Source organism: Canis aureus, chromosome 37, assembly GCF_053574225.1.
Source record: "Canis aureus isolate CA01 chromosome 37, VMU_Caureus_v.1.0, whole genome shotgun sequence".
NCBI lineage: Eukaryota > Metazoa > Chordata > Mammalia > Carnivora > Canidae > Canis > Canis aureus.
The window spans coordinates 7,888,120-7,909,639 of NC_135647.1; the positions used below are offsets into that span (position 1 = coordinate 7,888,120).

The following is a 21,520-nucleotide window of genomic DNA, read 5'->3' on the forward strand; positions in this document are numbered from 1 at the left end:
TTTTTGTATTAGTATCAATAACTTCCTTTATGTTTTTAAGTAACTGTTCAATGTATTGGAGTGCCCCTATATTTGTTGCATAAATATTTTTTATTTAAATTCAATTATCCAACATATAGTACATCATTAGTTTCAGATGTAGTGTTCAGTAATTTATCAGTTGCATATAACACCCAGTGCTCATCATATCACGAGGCCTCCTTAACGCCCATTACCCAATTACCCCATCTATTTCCTACTTCCCCTTGGTTACATAAATATTTACAGTTGTTCTGTCTTCTTATTGAATTGTTCCCTTAATAATTATGTAGTTTCCTTTGTCTCTTGTTACAGGTCTTTATTTCAAAGTCTATTTTGTCTAAGTATTGTGACTCTTACTTTCTTTTGACCTCCATTTGCATGATAAATGTTTTCCCTTTCCATCACTTTCAATCTGCAGGTGTCTTTAGGTCTGCAATTGGTCTTTTTTAGGCACCATATACATGGGTCTTGCTTTTTTATCCATTCTGCCATCCTGTGTCTTTTGATTGGAACATTTAGCTTATTTGCATTCATAGTAATTATTGACAAGTATGTGTTTATTGCCATTTTGTTACTTATTTTACAGCTGTTTTTATAGTTCTTCTTTGATCCTTTGATTCTTCCTATTAGATTGGCTGACTTATTTAGTGATATACATGGCTTCCTTTCTCTCTCTCTCTCTTTTTTGCTATGCATTACTGGCTTTCTGTTTGTGATTATCATTAGGTTTATATATAACATCTTATGCATATAGCAGTCTATATTAAGTTGATGGTCATATATGTTTGAATCCATTGTAAAACTAAAGTTTTATTCTCCTCCTCCCTACATTTTAGATATATGATGTCATTCTTTATATCCTTTTATTTTCTGAATCTCTTGACAGATTTTTGTGGATATACTTAATTTTACTGCTTTTGTGCTTCTTACTTTGTTCCACTTATGATCTTCCATTTCCACTCAAAGAATCTCCTTTAACATTTCTTGTAAGATAGGTTTTGTGGTAATGGATTCCTTTAACTTTTGTTTGTCTGGGAAACTCTATATTTTCCCCCAGATAAAAAATTCTAGATACTACTCAGTGCTCATTCATGATAAGTTTATTCTTTAATCCCCATCATCTATTTCACTCATCTCTCCACCCACCCCACCCCCCTTGAATAACCATGAGTTTGTTCTCTACAGTTAAGTCTTTTTCTTGGGTTGTCTCTCTTTTTTCCCTCTGTTCATTTGTTTTGTTTCTTAAATTCCAAATATGAGTGAAATCATATAATATTTGTCTTTCTCTGACTGACTTATTTCACTTAGCATAATATTCTTTAGATCCATTCACAACTATTTGTTTTTTGGGTGTTGAATTGTAGGAGTTCTTTATATATTTTGGATACTAACTCTTTATTGGCTATGCCATTTGCAAATATTTCCTCCCATTCTGTAGGTTAACTTTCAGTTTTGTTGATGGTTTTCTTCCCTGGGCAGAAGCTTTTTATTTTGATGTAGTTTCTTTTTTTTTTTTTTTTTTTTTTTTTTTAAATTTTTTTTTTTATTTATTTATGATAGTCACAGAGAGAGAGAGAGAGAGAGAGGCAGAGACACAGGCAGAGGGAGAAGCAGGCTCCATGCACCGGGAGCCCGATGTGGGATTCGATCCCGGGTCTCCAGGATTGCGCCCTGGGCCAAAGGCAGGCGCCAAACCGCTGCGCCACCCAGGGATCCCTTTGATGTAGTTTCAATAGTTTTATTTTCACTTTTGTTTCCTTTGCTTAGGAGACATATCTAGAAGGATGGTGTTACGGCTGATGTCAGAGACATTTTGTTTGTGCTCTCTGCTAGGATTTTGATGGTTTCAGGTCTCACATTTAGGTCTTTAATCCATTTTGAGTTTATTTTTGTCTCATGTGAGAACGTGGTCTAGTTTCATTCTTTTAGGTGTAGCTGTCCAGTTTTCCCAAGACCATTTGCTGAAGAGACTTTTGCCCATTGCATATTTTTTCCTCTTTTGTCAAAGATTAATTGAACATATAATTGTAGGTTTGTTTCTGGACTATTTTGTGTTCTATTGAAACATGTGTCTATTTTTGTAACAGTACCATACTGTTTTGATCACTACAGCTTGGTAACATAACTTGAAATCTGGAATTATGATATTTCTAGCTTTGTTTTTCTTTTTCAAGATTTCTTTGGCTATTTGAAGTCCTTTGTGGTTCCACACAAATTTAAGGATAATTTGTTCTAGTTTTATGAAAACTGTTGGTATTATGATAGGCTTGCTTTAGATCTATAGATTGCGTTGGATAGTATAGACATTTTAACAATATTTGTTCATTCAATCCATTAGGATGGAAGAGTTTTCCATTTGTTTGTGTCATCTTCAATTTCTTCCATGCTAGTGCTTTATAGTTTATAAAGTGCACATTTCACTTCCTTGGTTATGTTTCTTCCTAGGTATTTTATTCTTTTTCATGCAACTGTAAATGGGAATATTTTCTTAATTTCTCTTTTTGCTACTTCATTATTAATGTATAGAAATGCAGTTAATTTCTCTACATTGATTTTTGTATCTTGTGATCTTATTGAATTCCCTTACCAGTTTAAAAAGTTTTCTATATGTGTTATGTCATCTGTGAAAGTTTTACTTCTTCATTACCAATTTGAATGCCATTTATTCCTTTTTACTTGTCTTATTTCTGCGGCTATGACCTTTAGTAATATGTTGTATAAAAGTGGTGAGAGGAGACATCCTTGTCTTGTTCCCAATCTTATGGGGAGACTTTCAGTTTTTACCAGTGATTATGATGTTAGTGTGGATTGTTTATATATGGCCTTTTATTATGCTGAGGTATATTCTCTCTTAGCCTACTTGTTGAGTTTTTATCATAAATGGATATTGTACTTTGTGAAATGTTTTTTCTGCATCTTGAAATAATCACATGGTTTTTATCCTTTCTCTTACTGATATGAGGTATCACATTGATGGATTTGTGAATATTGAGCTATCCTTGCATTCTTGGAATAAATGCCATTTTATTGTGGTGAATGTGTTTTTAAATGTATTGTTGGATTTGGTTTGCTAATATTTTGTTGAGGATTTTTGCATCTGTGCTCATCAGAAATATTGGCCTGCAGTTCTCTTTTTTTTTTGTAGTGTCTCTAAAAAAATTTTTTTTTGTAATGGCTTTCTCTGATTTTGGTATCAAGGTAATGGGGCCTCATAGAATAAATTTGGAAGTTTTCCTTCCTCTTCAGTTTTTCTAAACATTTTTTTAAAAGATTTTATTTATTTATTCATGAGGGACACACAGAGAGAGGCAGAGACACAGGCAGAGGGAGAAGCAGGCTCCAAGCAGGAAGCCTGATGTGGGACTTGATCCTGGGACTCCAGGATCACGCTCTGGGCCAAAGGCAGGCACCAAACCACTGAGCCACCCAGGGATCCCCTTTCCTCTTCAGTTTTTTTTTTTTTTTTTTTTTTGGATTATTTGAAAAGGGTAGGTATTGACTCTTTTTTTAGATGTTTGGTAGAAATTGCCTGTGAAGCTGTCTGGTCCTGGACTTTAGATTCAATTTCATTGCTGGTCATTGGTCTTTTAAAAATTTCTATTTCTTCCTGATTAATTTTTGAGAAGTTCTGTGCTTCTGGGAATTTATCTGTTTCTTCAAAGTTGTCCCATTTTGTTGGCATATAATTTTTCATATTCTCTTATAGTCCTTTGTATTTTTGTGGTGTTGGTTGTTCTTTCTCCTCCTCTTTCATTTCTGATTTTGCTTATTTGAGTTCCTTTTTTTTTTTTTTTTTTAAGAGTCTGGCTAAAGGTTTATCAATTTTGTTGATCCTATCTGAGAAATTCTTCATCTCTCCTTCTATCCTAAATGATAGCCCTGCTGGATAGGGCATTTTTGGCTGCAGATTTTTTCTTTTCAGCACTTGAAAATATCCTACTTCTTCCAATTGTCCTACAGACATTCTGCTGAAAAAATCAGTGGAGAGTCTTACGGGGTTTCCCTTGTATGTAACCATTTTCTTTCTTTCTTTTGCTGTTTTTAAAATTTTCTCTTTGTCACTGCATTTTGACAATTTAATTTCTTATGTCTTAGCGTGGACTTCTTTGGGTTGATTTTATTGGGGGGAGGGATGGGAGCTCTCTGTGCCTCCTAGATTTGGATCTCTGTTTCCTTTCCCAGATTAGGGAAGATTTCACCTGTTATTTCCTGAAATAAATTTTCTGCCCACTCTTGTCTTTCTTCTTCTGGGACCCCTGTCATGTAAATGTTGTTACATTTTATGATGTCACTGAGTTACCTTAATCTCTTCTCATTTATTATTATTTTTTCTTTCTCCTATTCATCTTGATTGTTTTCCATTACTCTGTCCTCCCAGTTGCTGATCCATTCTTCTGCTTCCTCTATCTACTATTTATTCCTTTCTGGAATATTACTTATTCTGTTTCATTTAGGTCTCTTGCTCTGATTTTATCCTGTTCTTTCATTTAGGACATAGTCCTCTGTCTCCTAATATTGTCTTACTCTCTGTTTCTCTGTGTTGGGACAATCAGCTATGTTTCCTGTTCTTCAGAGTAGTGGCTTTATGAAGAAGACGTCCTGTCGTGCAGTGTCCCCTGTTCATCAGAACCTGGTGCTTTGGAGTTGTTTTCTTTTTTTTCTTTTTTCTTTCTTCTTTAAAAGATTTTATTTATTTATTCATGAGAGACACAGAGAGAGGTAGAGACACAGGCTGAGGGAGAAGCAGGCTCCATGTGGGGAGCCTGATGTGGGACTCGATCCCAGAACTCCAGGATCATGACCTGAGCTGAAGGCAGATGCTCAACCGCTGAGCCACCTAGGCGTCCCTGTGGTTGTTTTCCTATGTGTGTTGAGTGCACCCTACTATTGTGGTTGAACTGCATTTGTCTTTATTCCAGTTGTCTGCAATGGCTCTCTTTGCCTGTTGTGGGCAGGATTTGGTCCCTTTACTGCTAATGGACCAGTTGGGCTGCCTTCGGCTTGAATTTGTTCAGACCAGGCATTTTCCAGAGCTGTGGTCACATTGAACTACAGAGTGCTTATTCTGACAGAGTCGAGTTGGTGGATAGGACCTTCAGTCAGACCAGATTTCTGTCCCAGTCCACTGCTAGGGCCACAATCTAAATGGTGTGTGTGGTTATTGTCCCCTCTCCCCCAGCCAGGAGTCACTTGGAGTGCTGTTGGTCCCTGTTGCAGCTGCTTTCACAGTGCCAGCTTGTGATGCTGTTCTGAATGGATTCTTGCCAAGCACAGATTGGACAGGGCAGGGGAGTGGGGGTTGTACAGTATTAGCAAGCTAGTTGGAGAGTGAGCTTGTTCTTGCAGGTGAAAGAGGCAGGGTTGTGGGGGGAGAGAAATGGCTCCTTTTGTTTTTGGAGAAGATTCTTAAAGATTACTTGCCCCTCAAGCACACATTCTGAGATTAGTAAATACATCTATATACCACAGTATACCCCAGGTATTTCTCAAACTGTTGCTTCTGTGCTATATCTCAGCAGAGCTATTTGTTATGCTGTCTCTTTAGGGTTCAGGACTCAGTTTCCCATCACCCTCCAGCTGTCCCAGAGCTGAGCCTGCTGATTTTTAACATTCTAGTTGTTAAGCCTTGCTGGTTCTAAGAAGTGGCAAAGTTTAGCCCCTTTGGTTTTCAAAGCCAAATGTGATGGGGGTTCATTTTCCCACTCTGGGTCCCCAGGGCTTGAGGTACCTGAGCAGGAACAGGTGTCTGCTCCTGTCCGTGATTGCAGTGTCACCTACAGACAGTCTCATGGGTCAGTTTGGTTCACAACCATGTCTCCACTCTTCCTACTCTTTTCAAGGTGGCCTTTTCTCTATGCTTAGCTGTGGCAAGTCTGTTCTGCCAGTCTTCAGGACATTTTTGGGGGTTATTTACACTAGCTATTTTCTAGCTGTATCTGTGGACAAGGTGAGCTTAGGATCTTCCTACTTTACCATCTTCCCTAGAAGTTGACCTGATGATATTTTTTTTTGTTTTGTTTTTTATTCATTGAAAAAAATTTGTAAGACAAGAGAAATGGCCCTACCTCAACCATGCTGGACCCAAACCTTGATTTAAGATGATCGGATGGTTCCCATGGATTCAAGTCCAGTGTCTACTACTAGTGAATGTATACAAATCCATGGACAAGGCACACTTCTCAGGGGGTGGAAAGTCTGAGTACAATTCAAGTGTCAAGGCCTCATTGTTCTGAGGAAGTTCTTTGGCTACACCAAGGAGACTTTTTTGTGTCCTTCTTGTACTTGTAGTATGTGTTCATGTACCTTGGATTTTGAATTTTTGCAAAAGTTCGCATGAATTCTAATCACAAACCATCAAACACGTCTTGGATTATTTTAGGTTTTGACTGAAATACAACATGGATGATACTTGAGTTTCATCTTTTAAGTCAGTAACTTTTTGGATTTCACTCTCAAATTTCATAACTTGGGCATTCTAAATTTGGCATCTGATCTACTCATAAGTGTAAGTAAATTGATCAATGAAAAAGTGTTGAGAGAGGAAGTCTTCTGAGCAAGAGCATATGGCACTCCTTACATCCATAGAAAAGTGAGTAAGTAGGAGGATTCTAACTCCATTTCCTCTTTGTGAACAGGTTCTAGTTCTAGCTTGCAGATTTTAGATCTGCTTTTTCACAAGTTAGTAGTGTATTGTGTTTAATAAACCCATGGTCACATGTGTGAATTGTTTCTTAAGTTGCTAGAAACTTCTTGAGATGTTTAAAATGGAAGCAATATATTGCTGAAAGTAGTCTAGATGACAAGTAACTAAATTTGGTCCACAGCTTTTTTTCTCTCCAAAAGAGACATTGTTTCCCCAAAATAAAGATGACAATACAATTTTTACACAGACCCAATAGTGCTGACCTCATATTGAATATTTATTGACCATTATCTAGAAATTCAGTATTATGTATTGTATTTGTCCAGGTTCTCTGAGGGGGATGCCAAGATGGGAATAGCAGCATAAGAGATTTGCCATGTAAAATGCCTGTGAGGGAAACTAGGGAGGCTGGAATAACCATCAGATTGAAATGCATGTCTGACCCCTGAGATGAGAGAGGCAAGGAAGAAAGGAAGACCGCAGTGCAGGTCTAAGACAATTTCATCAAGTTCAGTAAGTGGTCTTCTAGCAAAACTTGCCCTGGGGAGAGTACCACACCTCATTTGCAGGGGTCTGCCTTGGCACCTGCCGCACTCTGTCACTGGGCTGTGTCATTGGCTGGAGCAGCTCGAGGGGGCATGACCTCAGCATGAAGTTGGAGATAGAATTGGCAGCAGCGGTGGCTAATCATAGCTCCCTCCCTCAAAGCTCATAGTTTTGAGTGACTTCTGCTCATGGCAATTGCATATATAAGACTATTTACTGTATTTTTGAACATGAGCCTTATTATGGAATACATTAAATGTAATGCCAGATAGAGGAAAACAAATGTTATATTTCTATAGAGACAGAAAGTTAGGCTAATTCCATAACATTTTCTTTTTTGATATATCTATTTTTTAAACCCTTTAAAAAATGAAGCTATGGATTAAATGGAATGTACAAACTTACTTGGTTTGCAAATTGCATAGTTATCAGAATGTGTGCCTCAAAGTTTAAAAAATGTTGTACTGGGCTTTGTGTATGGAAAGTTGAGAGTTAGGTCCTATTACTGATTCCTAGGACTTTTGATCTAGTAGGAAAAAAGAAGTCCAAAAGGCTTTGTAAAGAAACTATCGTGTTTTCAAAGTTATGTTAAAAAAAAGTTCTTGGCATCTGTTATACGTTCTGGGTCCAAGGTCTTGTTGAATATCAGGAATGTGAGATGCAAAATTATATTGGTCTTTAAGACCACATTGTTGTAGAAAGCTTCAACACAGCTCTTATTCTGGGATCCAAACCTCTGTGCTCTGGAAGAGCAATTCTTTTTTTTCAATCTAAATGAGCATAGTCACAATCAGTGCTAGCTATGAGCATGTCCTACAGTACTAGAATGATCACCTTGATGGCTCCCTATTTTGCCACACCTGCTTCTCACCAGTCCTGGAAGAGCATGGCTATCCTTCCCTTCTGCAGTGTAACCATTAGCATAATTAATCATACAACATTTTCACCACCCCCTAGAGAAACCTGTATGCATTAGCCATAGTCCTCATTTCCCTCCCAATTGCTCCAACCTGAGGCAACCAGCAATTTATTTCCTGTCTCTATGGATTTGCCTATTCTGCTATTTCGTACAAATGGAATCATACAATATATGACTTTTGTGTCTGGTTTCTTTCACTTAGTATAATGTTTTCAAGGTCCATCCATATTATAGCATGGGTCAGTACTTCACTGTGTTTATTGTTGAATAATAGTCTAATGTATAGACATACCACATTTCACTTGGGTTATTTCCTTTTGGGCTATAATGATGTTTTTCTGAACAGGTGTGTACAAGTTTTTGTATAGATACATTTTTATTTCTCATGGGTATATACCTAGGAGTGGAACTGCTTGGTAATACAGTAACTCTATGTTTAATGTTTTAAGAAACTGCCAGACTTTCTGAAGTAGCTGGACCTTTTAATGTTCCCACCAACAATGTTTGAGGGTTCCAGTTCTCCACCTCCTGACCAATACTTGTTATCTTTTTGATTCTAGTCATCCTTGTGCTTGTGAAGTGGTATATGATTTGGTTTGCATTTCTCTGATGGCTGATTATTGCTGAGCATCTTTTCACCTGCTTATTTACCATTCATATGTCTTTTTCCGAGAACATCCATTCCAGTCCTTTGGCTATTTTTGAATTGGGTGATTGTCTTATTCTTCTTGAATTGTAAGAGTTCTTTATATATTCTAATACCAAGTCCCTTATCAGACATATAATTTGCACATATATTCATATATTCTGTGAAATGTCTTTTCACTTTTCTGATGGTATGTGTCATTTGAAGCACGGAATTTTAGGTTTTAAATGCTACCCATTTAACCTATATTTTTCTTTCATTACTTATGCTTTTGGTGTTACATTTATGACACCATCACCAAAGCTAAGGCCATGAAGATATGTGCCTATGCTTTCTTTGAAGAGTTTTATAGTTTTTGCTCTTACATTTAGATCTTTGATGCATTTTTAATTACTTTTATATTTTTATGTGGCTATCTGGTTGCATCATCACTATTTTAAAAAGCTGTTCTTGGGCAGCCTGAGTGGCTCAGCGGTTTAGTGCCGCCTTCAGCCTAGGGCGTGATCCTGGAGACCAGGGATCGAGTCCCACGTCAGGCTCCCTGCGTGGAGCCTGCTTCTCCCTCTGCCTGTGTCTCTGCCTCTCTCTCTTTTTCTCTCTCTGTCTCTCATGAATAAATAAATAAAATCTTTAAAAAATAATAAAAACAAAAAGCTGTCCTTGCTTCTGTTGAATTATCTTGGCACCTTTCTTGGCATGGGTGCCACTTCATAGGCAAGTTTTTATTTGATGTCTTTTTTCAAATTAGGATGGGTGTTATTTTTTGGTCACTAAATGGTTTATTGACAGTATTTTACAAAAGTATCTTTTGTTATGTGTGCATGGAAGAATTGCCTTTAATAGAGCAATGCATTTAGGACATATTAGGATAAAGAAGCCAGAATATTATATCTCGTCCAAGTGGAACTGGGGCACTGGATTAGGTATCCCCCAAACTAGGGGTGGTCATACTTTAATGTGCATCTGAGTTCTCTAGAGATCTTGTTCAAATGCAGATTCCCATTTTCTGGCTCTGGAATGGAGTGTGCAAGAGTCGGCATTTTTTTAAGATTTTATTTATTTATTCATGAGAGACACAGAGAAAGAGAGAGAGAGAGAGAGGCAGAGACATAGGCAGAGGGAGAAGCAGGCTCCATGCAGGGAGCCCAACGTGGGACTCCATACTGGGTCTCCAGGATCAGGCCCTGGGCTGAAGGCGGCCCTAAACCGCTGAGCCACCTGGGCTGCCCGAGAGTCTGCATTTTTAATGAGCCCCAGAGCATGCTGATGGTGCTGGTTCTGGAACTTACACTTTGAGTAACAGTGCAAGAGGGGCCTTCTGATTTGATCTCGTTCAGTGTTGTTATATCTACTTATTTAAAATGATTTTAAGGGAGTTTATTGAATTTAGTGTTTTTTTGTTTTGTTTTTGTTTTTGTTTTTGCTTTGTATTGAATGGCCTTTAAGATGAAAAAACTACCATGCAGGGAAATAGAATAAATGTTTCTTCTAGTGGTCCTTCTGCCAATCGATTATCTTCTATCTTCCTTTTAGGCCTCTGATGATTGTCACACAGAAGATCACGACCTTGGCATTCCAAGTTCATGATGGTGAGAAAAATGACTCGCCTGTTGGTGCTGAAAGCGAGACTGACATTCAGAGCTCTTTGTTTGGACTCTACCCATAGTCCAGAGTTTAGCCAAGTTCTGGCAGTTCTTCTATAACTTGTCAAAAATTTGCAAGCTTCTTTAATCAAAACTCTTCTCAACTATTATGTACCACTTCCCTCCTGAATCTGTAGTCTAAATTTGCTGAAGTATTTACCCTGAGAACAGTTGGCTTTCTGTTTACTTATGTAATATTTTAAATTTATGGTACTCACTGCCCTTCATTTCCAAATCTGCTGAGAAGAAATGGCATTCTTTTTCTTTGGTTTAATATGAGAAGCTCATAAGGTAATAATAAAAAAAAGTATTGGCTGGTTAACCATTTTTAATGCTAGTTTTATTTTGTTTAGTGTTTTTGTTTTGTTTGGCTTGGAAGATTATCTAATGAGATTAGCCTGGCCCTTCTCCTTGGAAGAAGGAAGGATCTTCTGTTTGTATACAATTGAACATTTTCTTTGCTCATGCCTTTCCTGCAAATGACCAGAAAGTGTGATTTACACGATTAAGACCTGGTTCCAGGGAAGGAGGACGGCACTTTCAGCCTGGTGGAAGATTTCAAAGTGGGTGGAAGAGATGTCAGGTTCAATTAGTAAAAGTATATTTTGCAGATTTGTACTGCTCTGGCAAACGCTTTCTGACTGTTGAAGCTCCTTTATGTGCTACCAGATTGAGAAGATTTATGATCTCTGCTAGCTAGTCTTATTTTTCTTTAAAGCTTGGGATTTGATTTAATTTCATTCTGACCCTGGATATTCCTAGTTCATACTTGACGATTTAGTCATTCTTCAGAGAACAGGGTCATTTTGTATCAAGGATAGAGCCTTTCTAGGGTAACCAAGTGTCCTGGTTTCTCCAGAACAGAGTAGTTTCCCAGGACATAAGACCTTTAGGGCCCAACTTGGGAAAGTCCAGGGCAAACTGAGGCGAGTTGCTAAATGTCTTTGTACCCAAGTCTAGTTGGTAGTCGTTATAGTCTAACGTTAGCACATAAACCAATAGCTAAAATCAATTTAATTTTTAGGACTGCCAGAGATGTATGGTTGACATCTTAGAAAAAAGTGTGATTTTTTTTAACACTGCTTCTTTTTTTTTTAATAGGCTTTTTGCCTAAATTTACTTTTTAAAGCATTCTCAGTTTACCTGATTTTCTGGAAAAACCCTTACATGCAGCAAGGTGTTTATTTGCCATTTCTTTTTTTCTCATGTGCAGTAGGAGCAAGTAAATTCCAGAAACATTGTCTTCCTTTATACATATTTTCTGAATTGCCTTTTTGATTGGTGACCATCATCACTTTTAGCTGAATATACATACAGCTTTGTAGTCAAGCTCTGTAGCTTTTAGATGACATGTCGGATTTTTTGACTATAAGTTAACATATACATTTTACGAGAAGCACAAATGTGATTTGGTTCCCTCCCCCTTTTCTGACATGGATGAATTTTAAAAGAAGAAGAATCACCTGATAAATCTTTTATGTTTTCCCTGCATTCAGGATTATATTTCCTGTTTTTTAGAAGAGGAAAGTCCCCTGTTCCTTTCCCCATTCCACACCCATGCTTTCAGCTGGTGCCAGGTGTCTGCAGCCAGCATAATCAGGGAGGTCTTTAAGGTGGAGCAGGCTGCAAAGGCAGGCTTCTTTCTCTCATGTAGCAATGAAAACATACGTACTTTGGTAAGGAGTGCAGGAGATGTAGGGAGTTCCCTGAGATCCATGTCCCATGCAATTTAAATAGGAGTAACCCCTGCTTTCTCCCCTCTTCACAAGAGCCTGTAGAGACTGTCAGAAAAGAAAATGATTTTATGATGTGTGAAATAAAGCACTTTTTTCAAATGACTTTTAGAAGCCTCATTTAGAATTATCTACTTCAAACATCTTATTTCTACATTTTTTTTATTTTGTAGGATTAGGTCGAAGAGCTGAAGACCTCTCTGCTGAGCAACAGCGTCTTGCTGTAAAGTAAGTTAAACAATATATTCTTGAACCCTTTGTATATCAGTGTCTAGAAATCTTTCTCATTTCTCAATAGATATGAACCCTATTAGATGGATGTATTATTATTTATTTAATGAATATGTTGTTGATGGATACTTGGGTTGTCTGCCACTCTTTGGCTTTTACAAACCCTGTTCTCAGGTCATTTTAAAGAGGTTTGGGCATAGCAGTGGGGGATAGGTTTCCAGAAGTGGGATTACTGGGCCAGAGAGTAAATGGATCTGTGATTTTGTTAGTTTTATGAGATTCTCCTTCACCACTGTAGTTATGTCCGTTACAGAGTTATTTTTATTGGCCCATGTGTCTGAGGGTCCTCAAGAAACAATTATCAGCGCGCATCAGAATGATTAAATGCCTCGATGAAGACGGGTAGGAAGTAGGGCTGGGAATGTAGGATGGAATCGAGTGCCTCGTTTTCGCAGTAAAAGATTGGGTAGGACTTGGAAGCAATGGAGACCCACTGCAAACGACTAATGAATCAGATTCTTTGCTCAGTGTTATGGGGGTATAAATGCTGGGCATTTGACCCTGGGTATTCCTAGTTCATACTTAACAATTTAGTCATTCTGTAGGGAACGGTGTCATTTTATACCAAAGATGGAGTCTTTTTAGGGTAACAAACTGTCCTGGTTTATCCAGAACAGAGTAGTTTCCCAGGACATGAGACCTTCAGGGCCCAACTTGGGAAAGTCCAGGGCAAACTGGGGCGAGTTGCTAAATGTCTTTGTACCCAAGTCTAGTTGGTAGGGCATAATCCCAGTGACCGGTTAGCAATGGCATTTTAGGGAGCCTTTCCCCACAATACTCTCCGGCCCCTTTAAATGCCATTAAAACACTACCCAGAACTGGTCTCTACAGAATTTTTCCCCTGCCACTACTTTGTAGTGCCTGGATGCCAAAGCAGACAAGAGGGCGTTCTGTGTGTCCTCTTCAAATGGAAACTGATTCCACCCATCATCTGTTTTGTGTTTATTTTGGCAGCCGGAAGGGGGCTTTCCCATTTCACAGCATCTCAGTCAACTCACATTAGGTCAGGTTCCCACCCCACCTCGTGTTTCTTACCTCCATTTTCTCTTGCAGACAGCTAAGGCTGCTGAGAAAGAGCCTATCTCAGCCTGAGTTGCCCTGGACCTCTCCCTCCGTGTCTATAGCTGCAGTCGACCAGCAGAGGGCGCGACGGAGCGCTGTGCCTTCCCTGAGCCACCTGCCTTCTCTGAGCCACCTGCCTCTATTAACTTGTCCTTTCCACAAGGTTTCTAGCTTAGATGGGTTTTCAGAGAAACAAAGACACCCATGTCATGGTTCATCATCCATAAAGACAACACCTGTGTTTAGGAGTGGCTTACTCGCAGATATTCGAGAAAAATCAAGACTGAAGGTTTTTCAATTTTTTTTTTCTATTTTCACAGAGTAAAACCCTCGTTTTTGGAATACTTAAGCTACCTTCTCAACTTCATGAGTGTCATAGCTGGCCCTTGCAACAATTTCAAGGATTATATAGCCTTTATCGAAGGGAGACATATACATGCGAAGTTGCTGGAAGTGAACTGGAAGCAGAGAGGTTTCCACAACCTGCCAGAACCTTCTCCTACCGTAAGATTTTAGTGCCAAGCATTTACCCAGAGCTCCACGAAAATAGAGTTCTGCTGCCAGGGCTGAGTCTCACTAGTAATTGTTCTAATTAAAAAGCCAAGTAGTTTACTAGAAAGCTTGGCCAATAACTCGCTGTCACCCTCATTTACCTCACAGAGGAGCTTATTGGCTGGAATAATTAAAGCAATCGATCCATTCTGCAACTGGACAATATTTAATGCTTATAATGTGCTCAGCACTGTGCTAGTTAGTGTATTCGGATTGATGAGTTTTTTTTTTTTGTCCTTATGAATAGAAATTCATATCCAGCCAAAGGACAATGTCATGAAAGGGGGATAGGGAGAGAGTGGGAACCAGAACCAATGTGATTTTTATTGCAGAGCCTGTTTCTTGAATGGGAAACCAGTGTTATGTCGGCATGCTTAAAGATTGGTTTTATTGACTGAGTGTTTAAGATGTTTTTTTGGAAATAATATTTTAATTTTAACCTGAATTTTATTAATTTTGAATTAGTCGACATTAGGATGACTTATTGAACTTTACAAATATCCTAAATTTATTCAGATCAAATATCCCATATTTAAGGGAAGTCTAATTATTTGAAAGAACAGGGAAAATTGGAAAAAGGAGAAAATCAGGATAATTGAGTTAAATATTTGTAAATGCTAAACTCTGTGCAAAATTAATTATTTGAAAACTTAAGTAATTTATTAAGCATGAATTTTCAGGTAGTTTTGACACAGTCAGGTCTTCCGCAGCTTATGGCTTGTCAATTGTCTCAGCTCTTACTGTGTTATTGAAACAGTGCAGGAGTAAGGTCGCCATGGCCATGAGACATCAAAGTCCTCACAGGTGTTTCTTGGCTGAATCTACCAGAGTCGTGCTTTTGTGTTTCACATGCTCTCATTTAGAGACTATGATCACAGAGTCTTAGTATCACTCTCCAAGGAGACTCTTGCATTTTTGTGCAAAAAGTGAAGTGGTCAGGTGGTATTTTGGCTAAGGACACATCAGTGGGAGGTAGCTGGAACTCACAGGCTGATGCTTCCCCAGTGTGTTGTCATAATCATGGCTAAACATGGTGAGCACTTGACTGGGAGCCAGTTGCTATTCTCGGTACCTTGCAAATATTCACTCACCTGAACCTCAAGCCACTCTGAGAGAGGTGCTGTAGCTATCCCCTTATTACAAAAAAAGTGCCCCCCCCTTTTTTTAAAGATTTATTTGAGAGAGAACACACGATGGAGAATGCAAGCATGAGTTGGGGGGGGAGTGAGGGAGAGAGAAAATCTTAAGCCAACTTGGCAATGAATGCAGAGCCTGAGACTCGGCTTGATCTCATGACCCATGAGATCATGACTTGAGCCAAAATCAAAAGTTGGTGCTTAATTGACTGAGCCATCCAGGCACCCCAGTAAGTGGCCTGTTTTAATAAAGTTGGGCACTATAGTTCTATTGATGTTATATGACATTCCCTGGAATGTCAGAGAAAGTGGGCAAAATCGCTTGGTCTAGAGGCATTTAAAATGCCAATGCATCTTAATACTAGAGCAGACTACATGTAGACCACCTTGGAAGGCTTTCTAAAGCTTTCCATTACCTGCTCATGTCTTGATTCAGGTATTTAAAAACTTGTACAGAATCCTTCCTAGCTAAGCCTCTGTCCTCCTTTTGGTAATTCAAACCCATTTCCTTGACTCTGCTGGTGACAGAAGTGGAAGGCGATTGGTTATTTCTTTCTAATGGAAGACTGCCACCCTATAATGCTCTTTCTCTTATGTTTTGGGTTATAAATCTACCTTCCTTTTGGGGCACCTGGATGGGTCAGTTGGTTAAGCTTTTGGCTCAGGTCATGATCTCAGGGTCCTGGGATGGAGCCCCACACTGGGCTCCCTGCTCAGCAGGGAGTCTGCTTTTCCTTCTCCCTCTGCCCCTCCCCCCCACTTATGCTCTTTCTCACTCTCTCAAAATCTTTAAAAAAAAAAAAAAAACTACCTTCTTTTTGTTGGTAGAATGTGCTGGTGATCATTTTCTTCCATTTTAGATGTATTTAGACCTCAAGTGTCAGAGGTGTATTCTTCATTTACATTTAGCCCATATGCCCAGCATCCAATTTGTGTCCTAAGAATGCCTACTGGTGGTGTTCCATCTAGAGAATATTACCAGAGCAGCTATTGGAACAGCTTTGTTCAAAATGTGCCCTTGCTGAAATTGTTTTCCTCATACCAGAGGCCTGAATGGTTACACTGATTTTTTTTTTTTCCCCCACATTTCAGGGAGCTGTGATACACAAGTTGTGTATGACCTTGGTGTCTCTCCTCCTGTTTTTGACACTCACCAAGACCTTCCCGGTCACCTGCCTGGTTGATGATTGGTTTGTTCACAAAGCAAACTTTCTGACTCGGCTCTGCTACTTATATATTGTCATGCAAGCCTCGAAGCCCAAGTATTACTTTGCCTGGACGTTAGGTACGTTTGATGGAATGGCCCTGAATGAATGAGGGAGAGTGATACTCCTTGGATGGCTTACCCAGAACAGCATTTTGGATCACCTAATCAAAAAAAAATTAATACATGATGGAGGCAGCTGAGCCAATATCATTTTGTACTTTCCAGCTAGCACTCCTATGTCCCACCATCCATAAATTCAATTATCTGTGATAAGAGAAAAGCAATCTTGGCTGTCATTTCAGCTCAATGTTATTAACAGATGTCCAAACTTGGAAGCTTCCTCCACCAATTGAAGCTCCATTAGTACAGTGGAAAGTTAAGGGAAAATTCTAGAATGATCTGGCTGTATTGTGATTTTTCTGGGTGATACATAATAGAGGGTACACGCTTGAATAAATTTACCAACACACATGCTGATTTAGGTTGCACTTTTAAAGAAAGAGTTGGTTAAAAAAATTTGTTGGTTAAGCTTTATGCCTTAGAAACTGACTTCAAGTGATAAATATTTTTTTAAGGTAGAAAGTTCAACTTTATTTGCTTTTTTCCTCTTTCCTTTCAAACAATTTTAGACTGGAAAAGTTTAAAGCTTTGCTGGAGTGAGCAGTAAGTCCTCCTATTTACTTACCAGGAATGGTAAGGAATTTTGATAAGGCACGGCAGCCCTATCTACTTCATATTTGGAGCCCTTACAGGAATGGAAATTTAACTTCTTAGCTGAAGGTGATCTGGGTCTTGATGTCAGAAAGCACTGATTTGGTTTATTAAGTCAAACAGATGATTAAACTCAGTGCCTAATGCTTAGCCCATGTTCCATGAGTGAAGGCATAGCACTTCACTGAGTTCTGTTTCCTTCATTTCATGCTCCAAGTTTTTAATCCCTAAATTAAAGCTTGTAGCTGCTAAATGATTTTTATTTTTTTTATTGTGATAAAATATAACATAGAATTTGTCATTTTAGCCATCTCTAGTGGACAAATTAATGGCATCAAGTTCATTCACAGTGTTGTGCAACCATCACCACCATCCATCTCCAGAACTTTTCCCATCACCCCAAACAGGAGCGCTGTACCCATTAAGAAAAAAGTAATAACTCCTCATTCCTCTCTCTCCTCAAGTCCTGGTCCAGATTATTTTTAAAAGTTGACATGTTCAGGGAGAAATTCAGTCCAGTGCAGTGTTTATGTAACACTTGGCCAGAAAGATCAGCTTTTAAAAAATTTGCAGTGTGGGAAATTTGGCCACCTTTGGTTTAATGCAGGGAGTGTTTGCTGATAGGAAGGTTCTGAGCTAGGAGGAATGCAAAGGTGAATAAGGCCTCTTCTCTGCCGTCAAGACTGTTCTGGTCTGTGGGCATAGAGATGTGTGTGCCCACCATGGAGAGCTGTCTCAATGCCAGGAATACCGAAAGGGATGCTGAATAGAGACCCGTTGTTTTGGAAGGCTGCAAAAGCCTTATTCTAACTCTTTCTGCAGTGGCTTTATTAAGAATGCTAATATCTTCGGTAGGTAGGCATGATACGTGCTATGGTTGGAAATCTGTTTAGAACACCAGGCTTACTTTTCTACATGAGATACTTATTATTTTCACCTTGCTCTAACCTGTGTGTGTTTGCAAATGAGAGAGTGAGAGGAAGAGAGAACATCTCCCTCTCCTTTCTACCTTCTACTTCTTTACTTACCCTTCCTTTTCTCTCCCTTCTCCCTACCTTTCCCACTCCCATGTTCTGTGTCCTAGGGCTTCAGGGCTGGCTTCTGGACTAAATCAGCTCCTGCTTTAGGAGGGAAGCAAGGCCATGCGTGGCCTCCTAGGGAAAGTCTAACACGAGGTGGGTTGTGCTGGCGGAGGTGGGGGTGAGGAGGGGCGGTTCTAGGCAACAAGGGGGCGTCTGGCATCGGTCTGCCCTTTTGGGACTGCCCCAAATTTTGGGAGTGTCCTTTTCTGTGGGTAGCTTTCTCCGTGGACTTGGCTCTTTTCTGTACGTCCTTCCCTTTATCTTTTTTTGGGTAGCTTCAGGAGAGACACACTTCATTAATTTGTACGGCCTCAATTTGAACTTTGTTACGGTGTAGATTGCATAGGCTGGTCTGAAATTAACCTTTGTATTATTTATGAATAAAGAAGCAATGAATAGCATAACGGGGAATATTTAAACTGCTTAACCGAATGATTGTTTTATCAAGCTCCTTAGAACATCATTTGCATATAATTGATGCACTAATTATACATGATTATAAATTTAATCCTTAAAGCTGGCCTCTTCATGAATCTCAGCCGATCCGCATGGTGTTCGCCTTGCTCTCCTTACTGTTTATAGTAAAATAATAAAAGCAATTTTCTTTGGATGTAGTGTACAATTCTGGTTGTTTTTCTCTTACTAATTAGTACTAATTAGTGAGACTCAACTTCAACCCAGGCTGTGTTCCAAGGATCACAACCTCCAAAATATGGGTGTCCAAGCTCATTTATCTGTAATAATACAATAGACAATACAAGTAAAGCCAGTTTGGGGTTGGCGAACTTAGAACCTCTCACTGCTCGGAGGCAAAAAACATGTCTTGGATAAACGGTGGTGGAAGGACAAGGGGGTACAGGCTGAGTAGCCAGGCTCTGGATGCAGCATCTGAGAGCCACTATTCTGGTCCTTCCTTTGTCTTTCATAGTGGCTCCCAGACACTCAGGTAGTGGGATTCTTTCTAGCATTTGGAGCCTGGCACTGTTTACCACCTGAGTGATCAGAATGTTAGCATTGCTAAGCCTTGGGAAGATGGGGACAGCAGCTAACATTTCTTGAGTGCTGACTTGGGCTAGGCACTGTGCCATGAGCTCTACTCACATTTCATCTAATTTTTTCAATGTGGCTTTAGGATAGGTACCGTTCATATCTCCATTTTCTTCTCAACGGAATGGATTTCTAGATGTTAGACACTCTCTCGAGGCTGTACGTTCTGTATGTTGCTCAGTGGACATGGGAAGCCAGGGGCTCTGCCTCTAGAGCCCGCCCTGACCCACCATATTCACACCGCTGGGAGCACTGGAAGAGAATACCTGTAGAGTGCTTTGTAAAATCCTAGAAAGATTGCAGGCACCAAACAGAGAAGTTGTTGCTATTCTGCTTTTTAAATGAGGCTGGAGGTAGGAGAAGCAATTGCAGGGCTCCTGGTCTCATACCATCCACCAGCCTAGTTTTAGTTTCCAACACAGACCCCGAAGGGCTCCTCTCCTTCTGGTTCAGCTCATCTTGTCATTCAGTGTCTTCCCACACATTTAAAACTTCATTTCTTGGGGCACCAGGGTGGCTCAGTCATTCAACCATCTGCCTTCAACTCAGGTCATGATCCTGGGATCCTGGGGCCAAGCCTGCTTCTCCCTCTGCCTCTGCCTGCTGCCCCCTCTGCTTGGGTATGCGTTTGTGCATCCTCACTCTCTCTCTGTTAAATAAATAATCTTGGGCAGCCCAGGTGGCTCAGCGGTTTAGCACCGCCTTCAGCCCAGGGCATGATCCTGGAGACCCGAGATCGAGTCCTATGTCAAGCCTGCTTCTCCCTCTGCCTGTGTCTCTGCCTCTCTCTCTCTCTCTCTCTCTCTCTCTCTATCTCTCTCTGTGTCTCTCATGAATAAATAAATAAAATCTTTTAAAAATAAATAAATAAATAAATAATCTTAAAAAACAAACAAACAACTTTGTTTCCTAACTGGCACACCCCTGCTAAGTTGCTTTTTTCCTTTTCCATGGAGTTTCCATCCCGTCGGCTAGGGAGAATGACCTAGCAGCACTCAGAACTTCTCATCCTTCTAAAAGAAACCAGATCATTTCCCAGTGAAGCCAAGCATAAGATAAGCAGTGTTAAATCACCCCAACTATGCCAAAAGGAAAGGAGACAAACATAGATTGTTTTTCTTGAGAGTAACTCTTCAGAAGTCACTCTGGAGCTGGACCTGAATGTCTATGGAGAAAAACGAATGAAGCCTCAAGACAGACTTCTCTAAGATCTCCCTAGATCTAAGACCTTACCGTGTTGTGGTTTAGTTTACTTCTTATTTTGATTCCAGTATAGTTAATATACAATGTTATTAGTTTAGGTATATAATATACTGATTCAACACTTCTGTGCATCACCTGGTACTCATCACCTGGTACTCATGCCCTCCTTCATCCGTATCATCTATTTCACCTATCCCCACCCCCTCCAGTGGGAACCATCAGCGTGTTCTCTGTAGTTCAGAGTTTGTTTCTTGGCTTGTCCCTTTTTTTCTTTTGTCTTGTTTCTCAAATTCCACATACAAGTGAGACATATGGTGTTTGTCTTTCTGACTTATATCACTTCGCATTACAGTTCTCTAGATCCACTCATTTTACTGTAAATGGCAAGATTTCATTTTTTATGGCTGAGTAATATTCCATTGTAGATACATGCCACCTCTTTATCCACTCATCTATTGATGGACTACTTCAGCTGTTTCCATAGTTTGGCTATTGTAGATAGTGCTGCTATAAACATACGGGTGCAAATAGCCCTTTGAATTAGTATTTTTGTATTTTGGGGGTAAACACCCATAGTGCGATTACTGGATCATAGGGTAGTTCTATTTGTAATTTTTTGAGGAACCTCCATACCGTTCTCCAGAATGGTTGCACCAGTTTATATTCCCACCAAAAGTGTAGGAGCGTTTCCCTTTCTCCACATCCTTGCCAACACCTCTTGTTTCTTGGATTTTTTTTTTTTTTTTTTAGCCATTCTGACAGTGTGAGGTGATACCTCATTGTGATTTGATTTGCATTTTCCTGATGATGAGTGATATTGAGCATCTTTTCATGTGTCTGTTGGCCATCTGTATGTCTTCTTTGGAGCAATGTCTGTCATGTCTTCTGCCCATTTTTTAATTGGATTATTTGTTTTGTGGGTGTTGAAGTTTTTTTTTTTTTTTTTTTAAAGAAAATATTCTGACAGAATTGAACTAAGTGGAGAGAGAATTAGCCTTTTGGTCATCATAATAAAAGTATGTTGATTTCATCAGGTCTCTATTTGGTTACAGAATCACATAATTGAGGAATTAGAAAT

At 39.4% G+C, this 21,520-nt stretch overlaps 1 protein-coding gene across 1 annotated transcript in view; it reads left to right on the plus strand.

The window, feature by feature from the left end:
- The window catches only part of MBOAT1 (membrane bound glycerophospholipid O-acyltransferase 1), a 113,661-nt gene that overhangs the window by 76,967 nt on the left and 15,174 nt on the right, over nucleotides 1–21,520 (plus strand). The window contains exons 5-8 of the mRNA XM_077886397.1: nucleotides 10,309–10,364; nucleotides 12,325–12,379; nucleotides 13,825–14,008; nucleotides 16,285–16,477. Of these exons, the coding sequence (XP_077742523.1) occupies nucleotides 10,309–10,364; nucleotides 12,325–12,379; nucleotides 13,825–14,008; nucleotides 16,285–16,477 (488 nt within the window). The remainder of the gene's footprint in view (nucleotides 1–10,308; nucleotides 10,365–12,324; nucleotides 12,380–13,824; nucleotides 14,009–16,284; nucleotides 16,478–21,520) is intronic.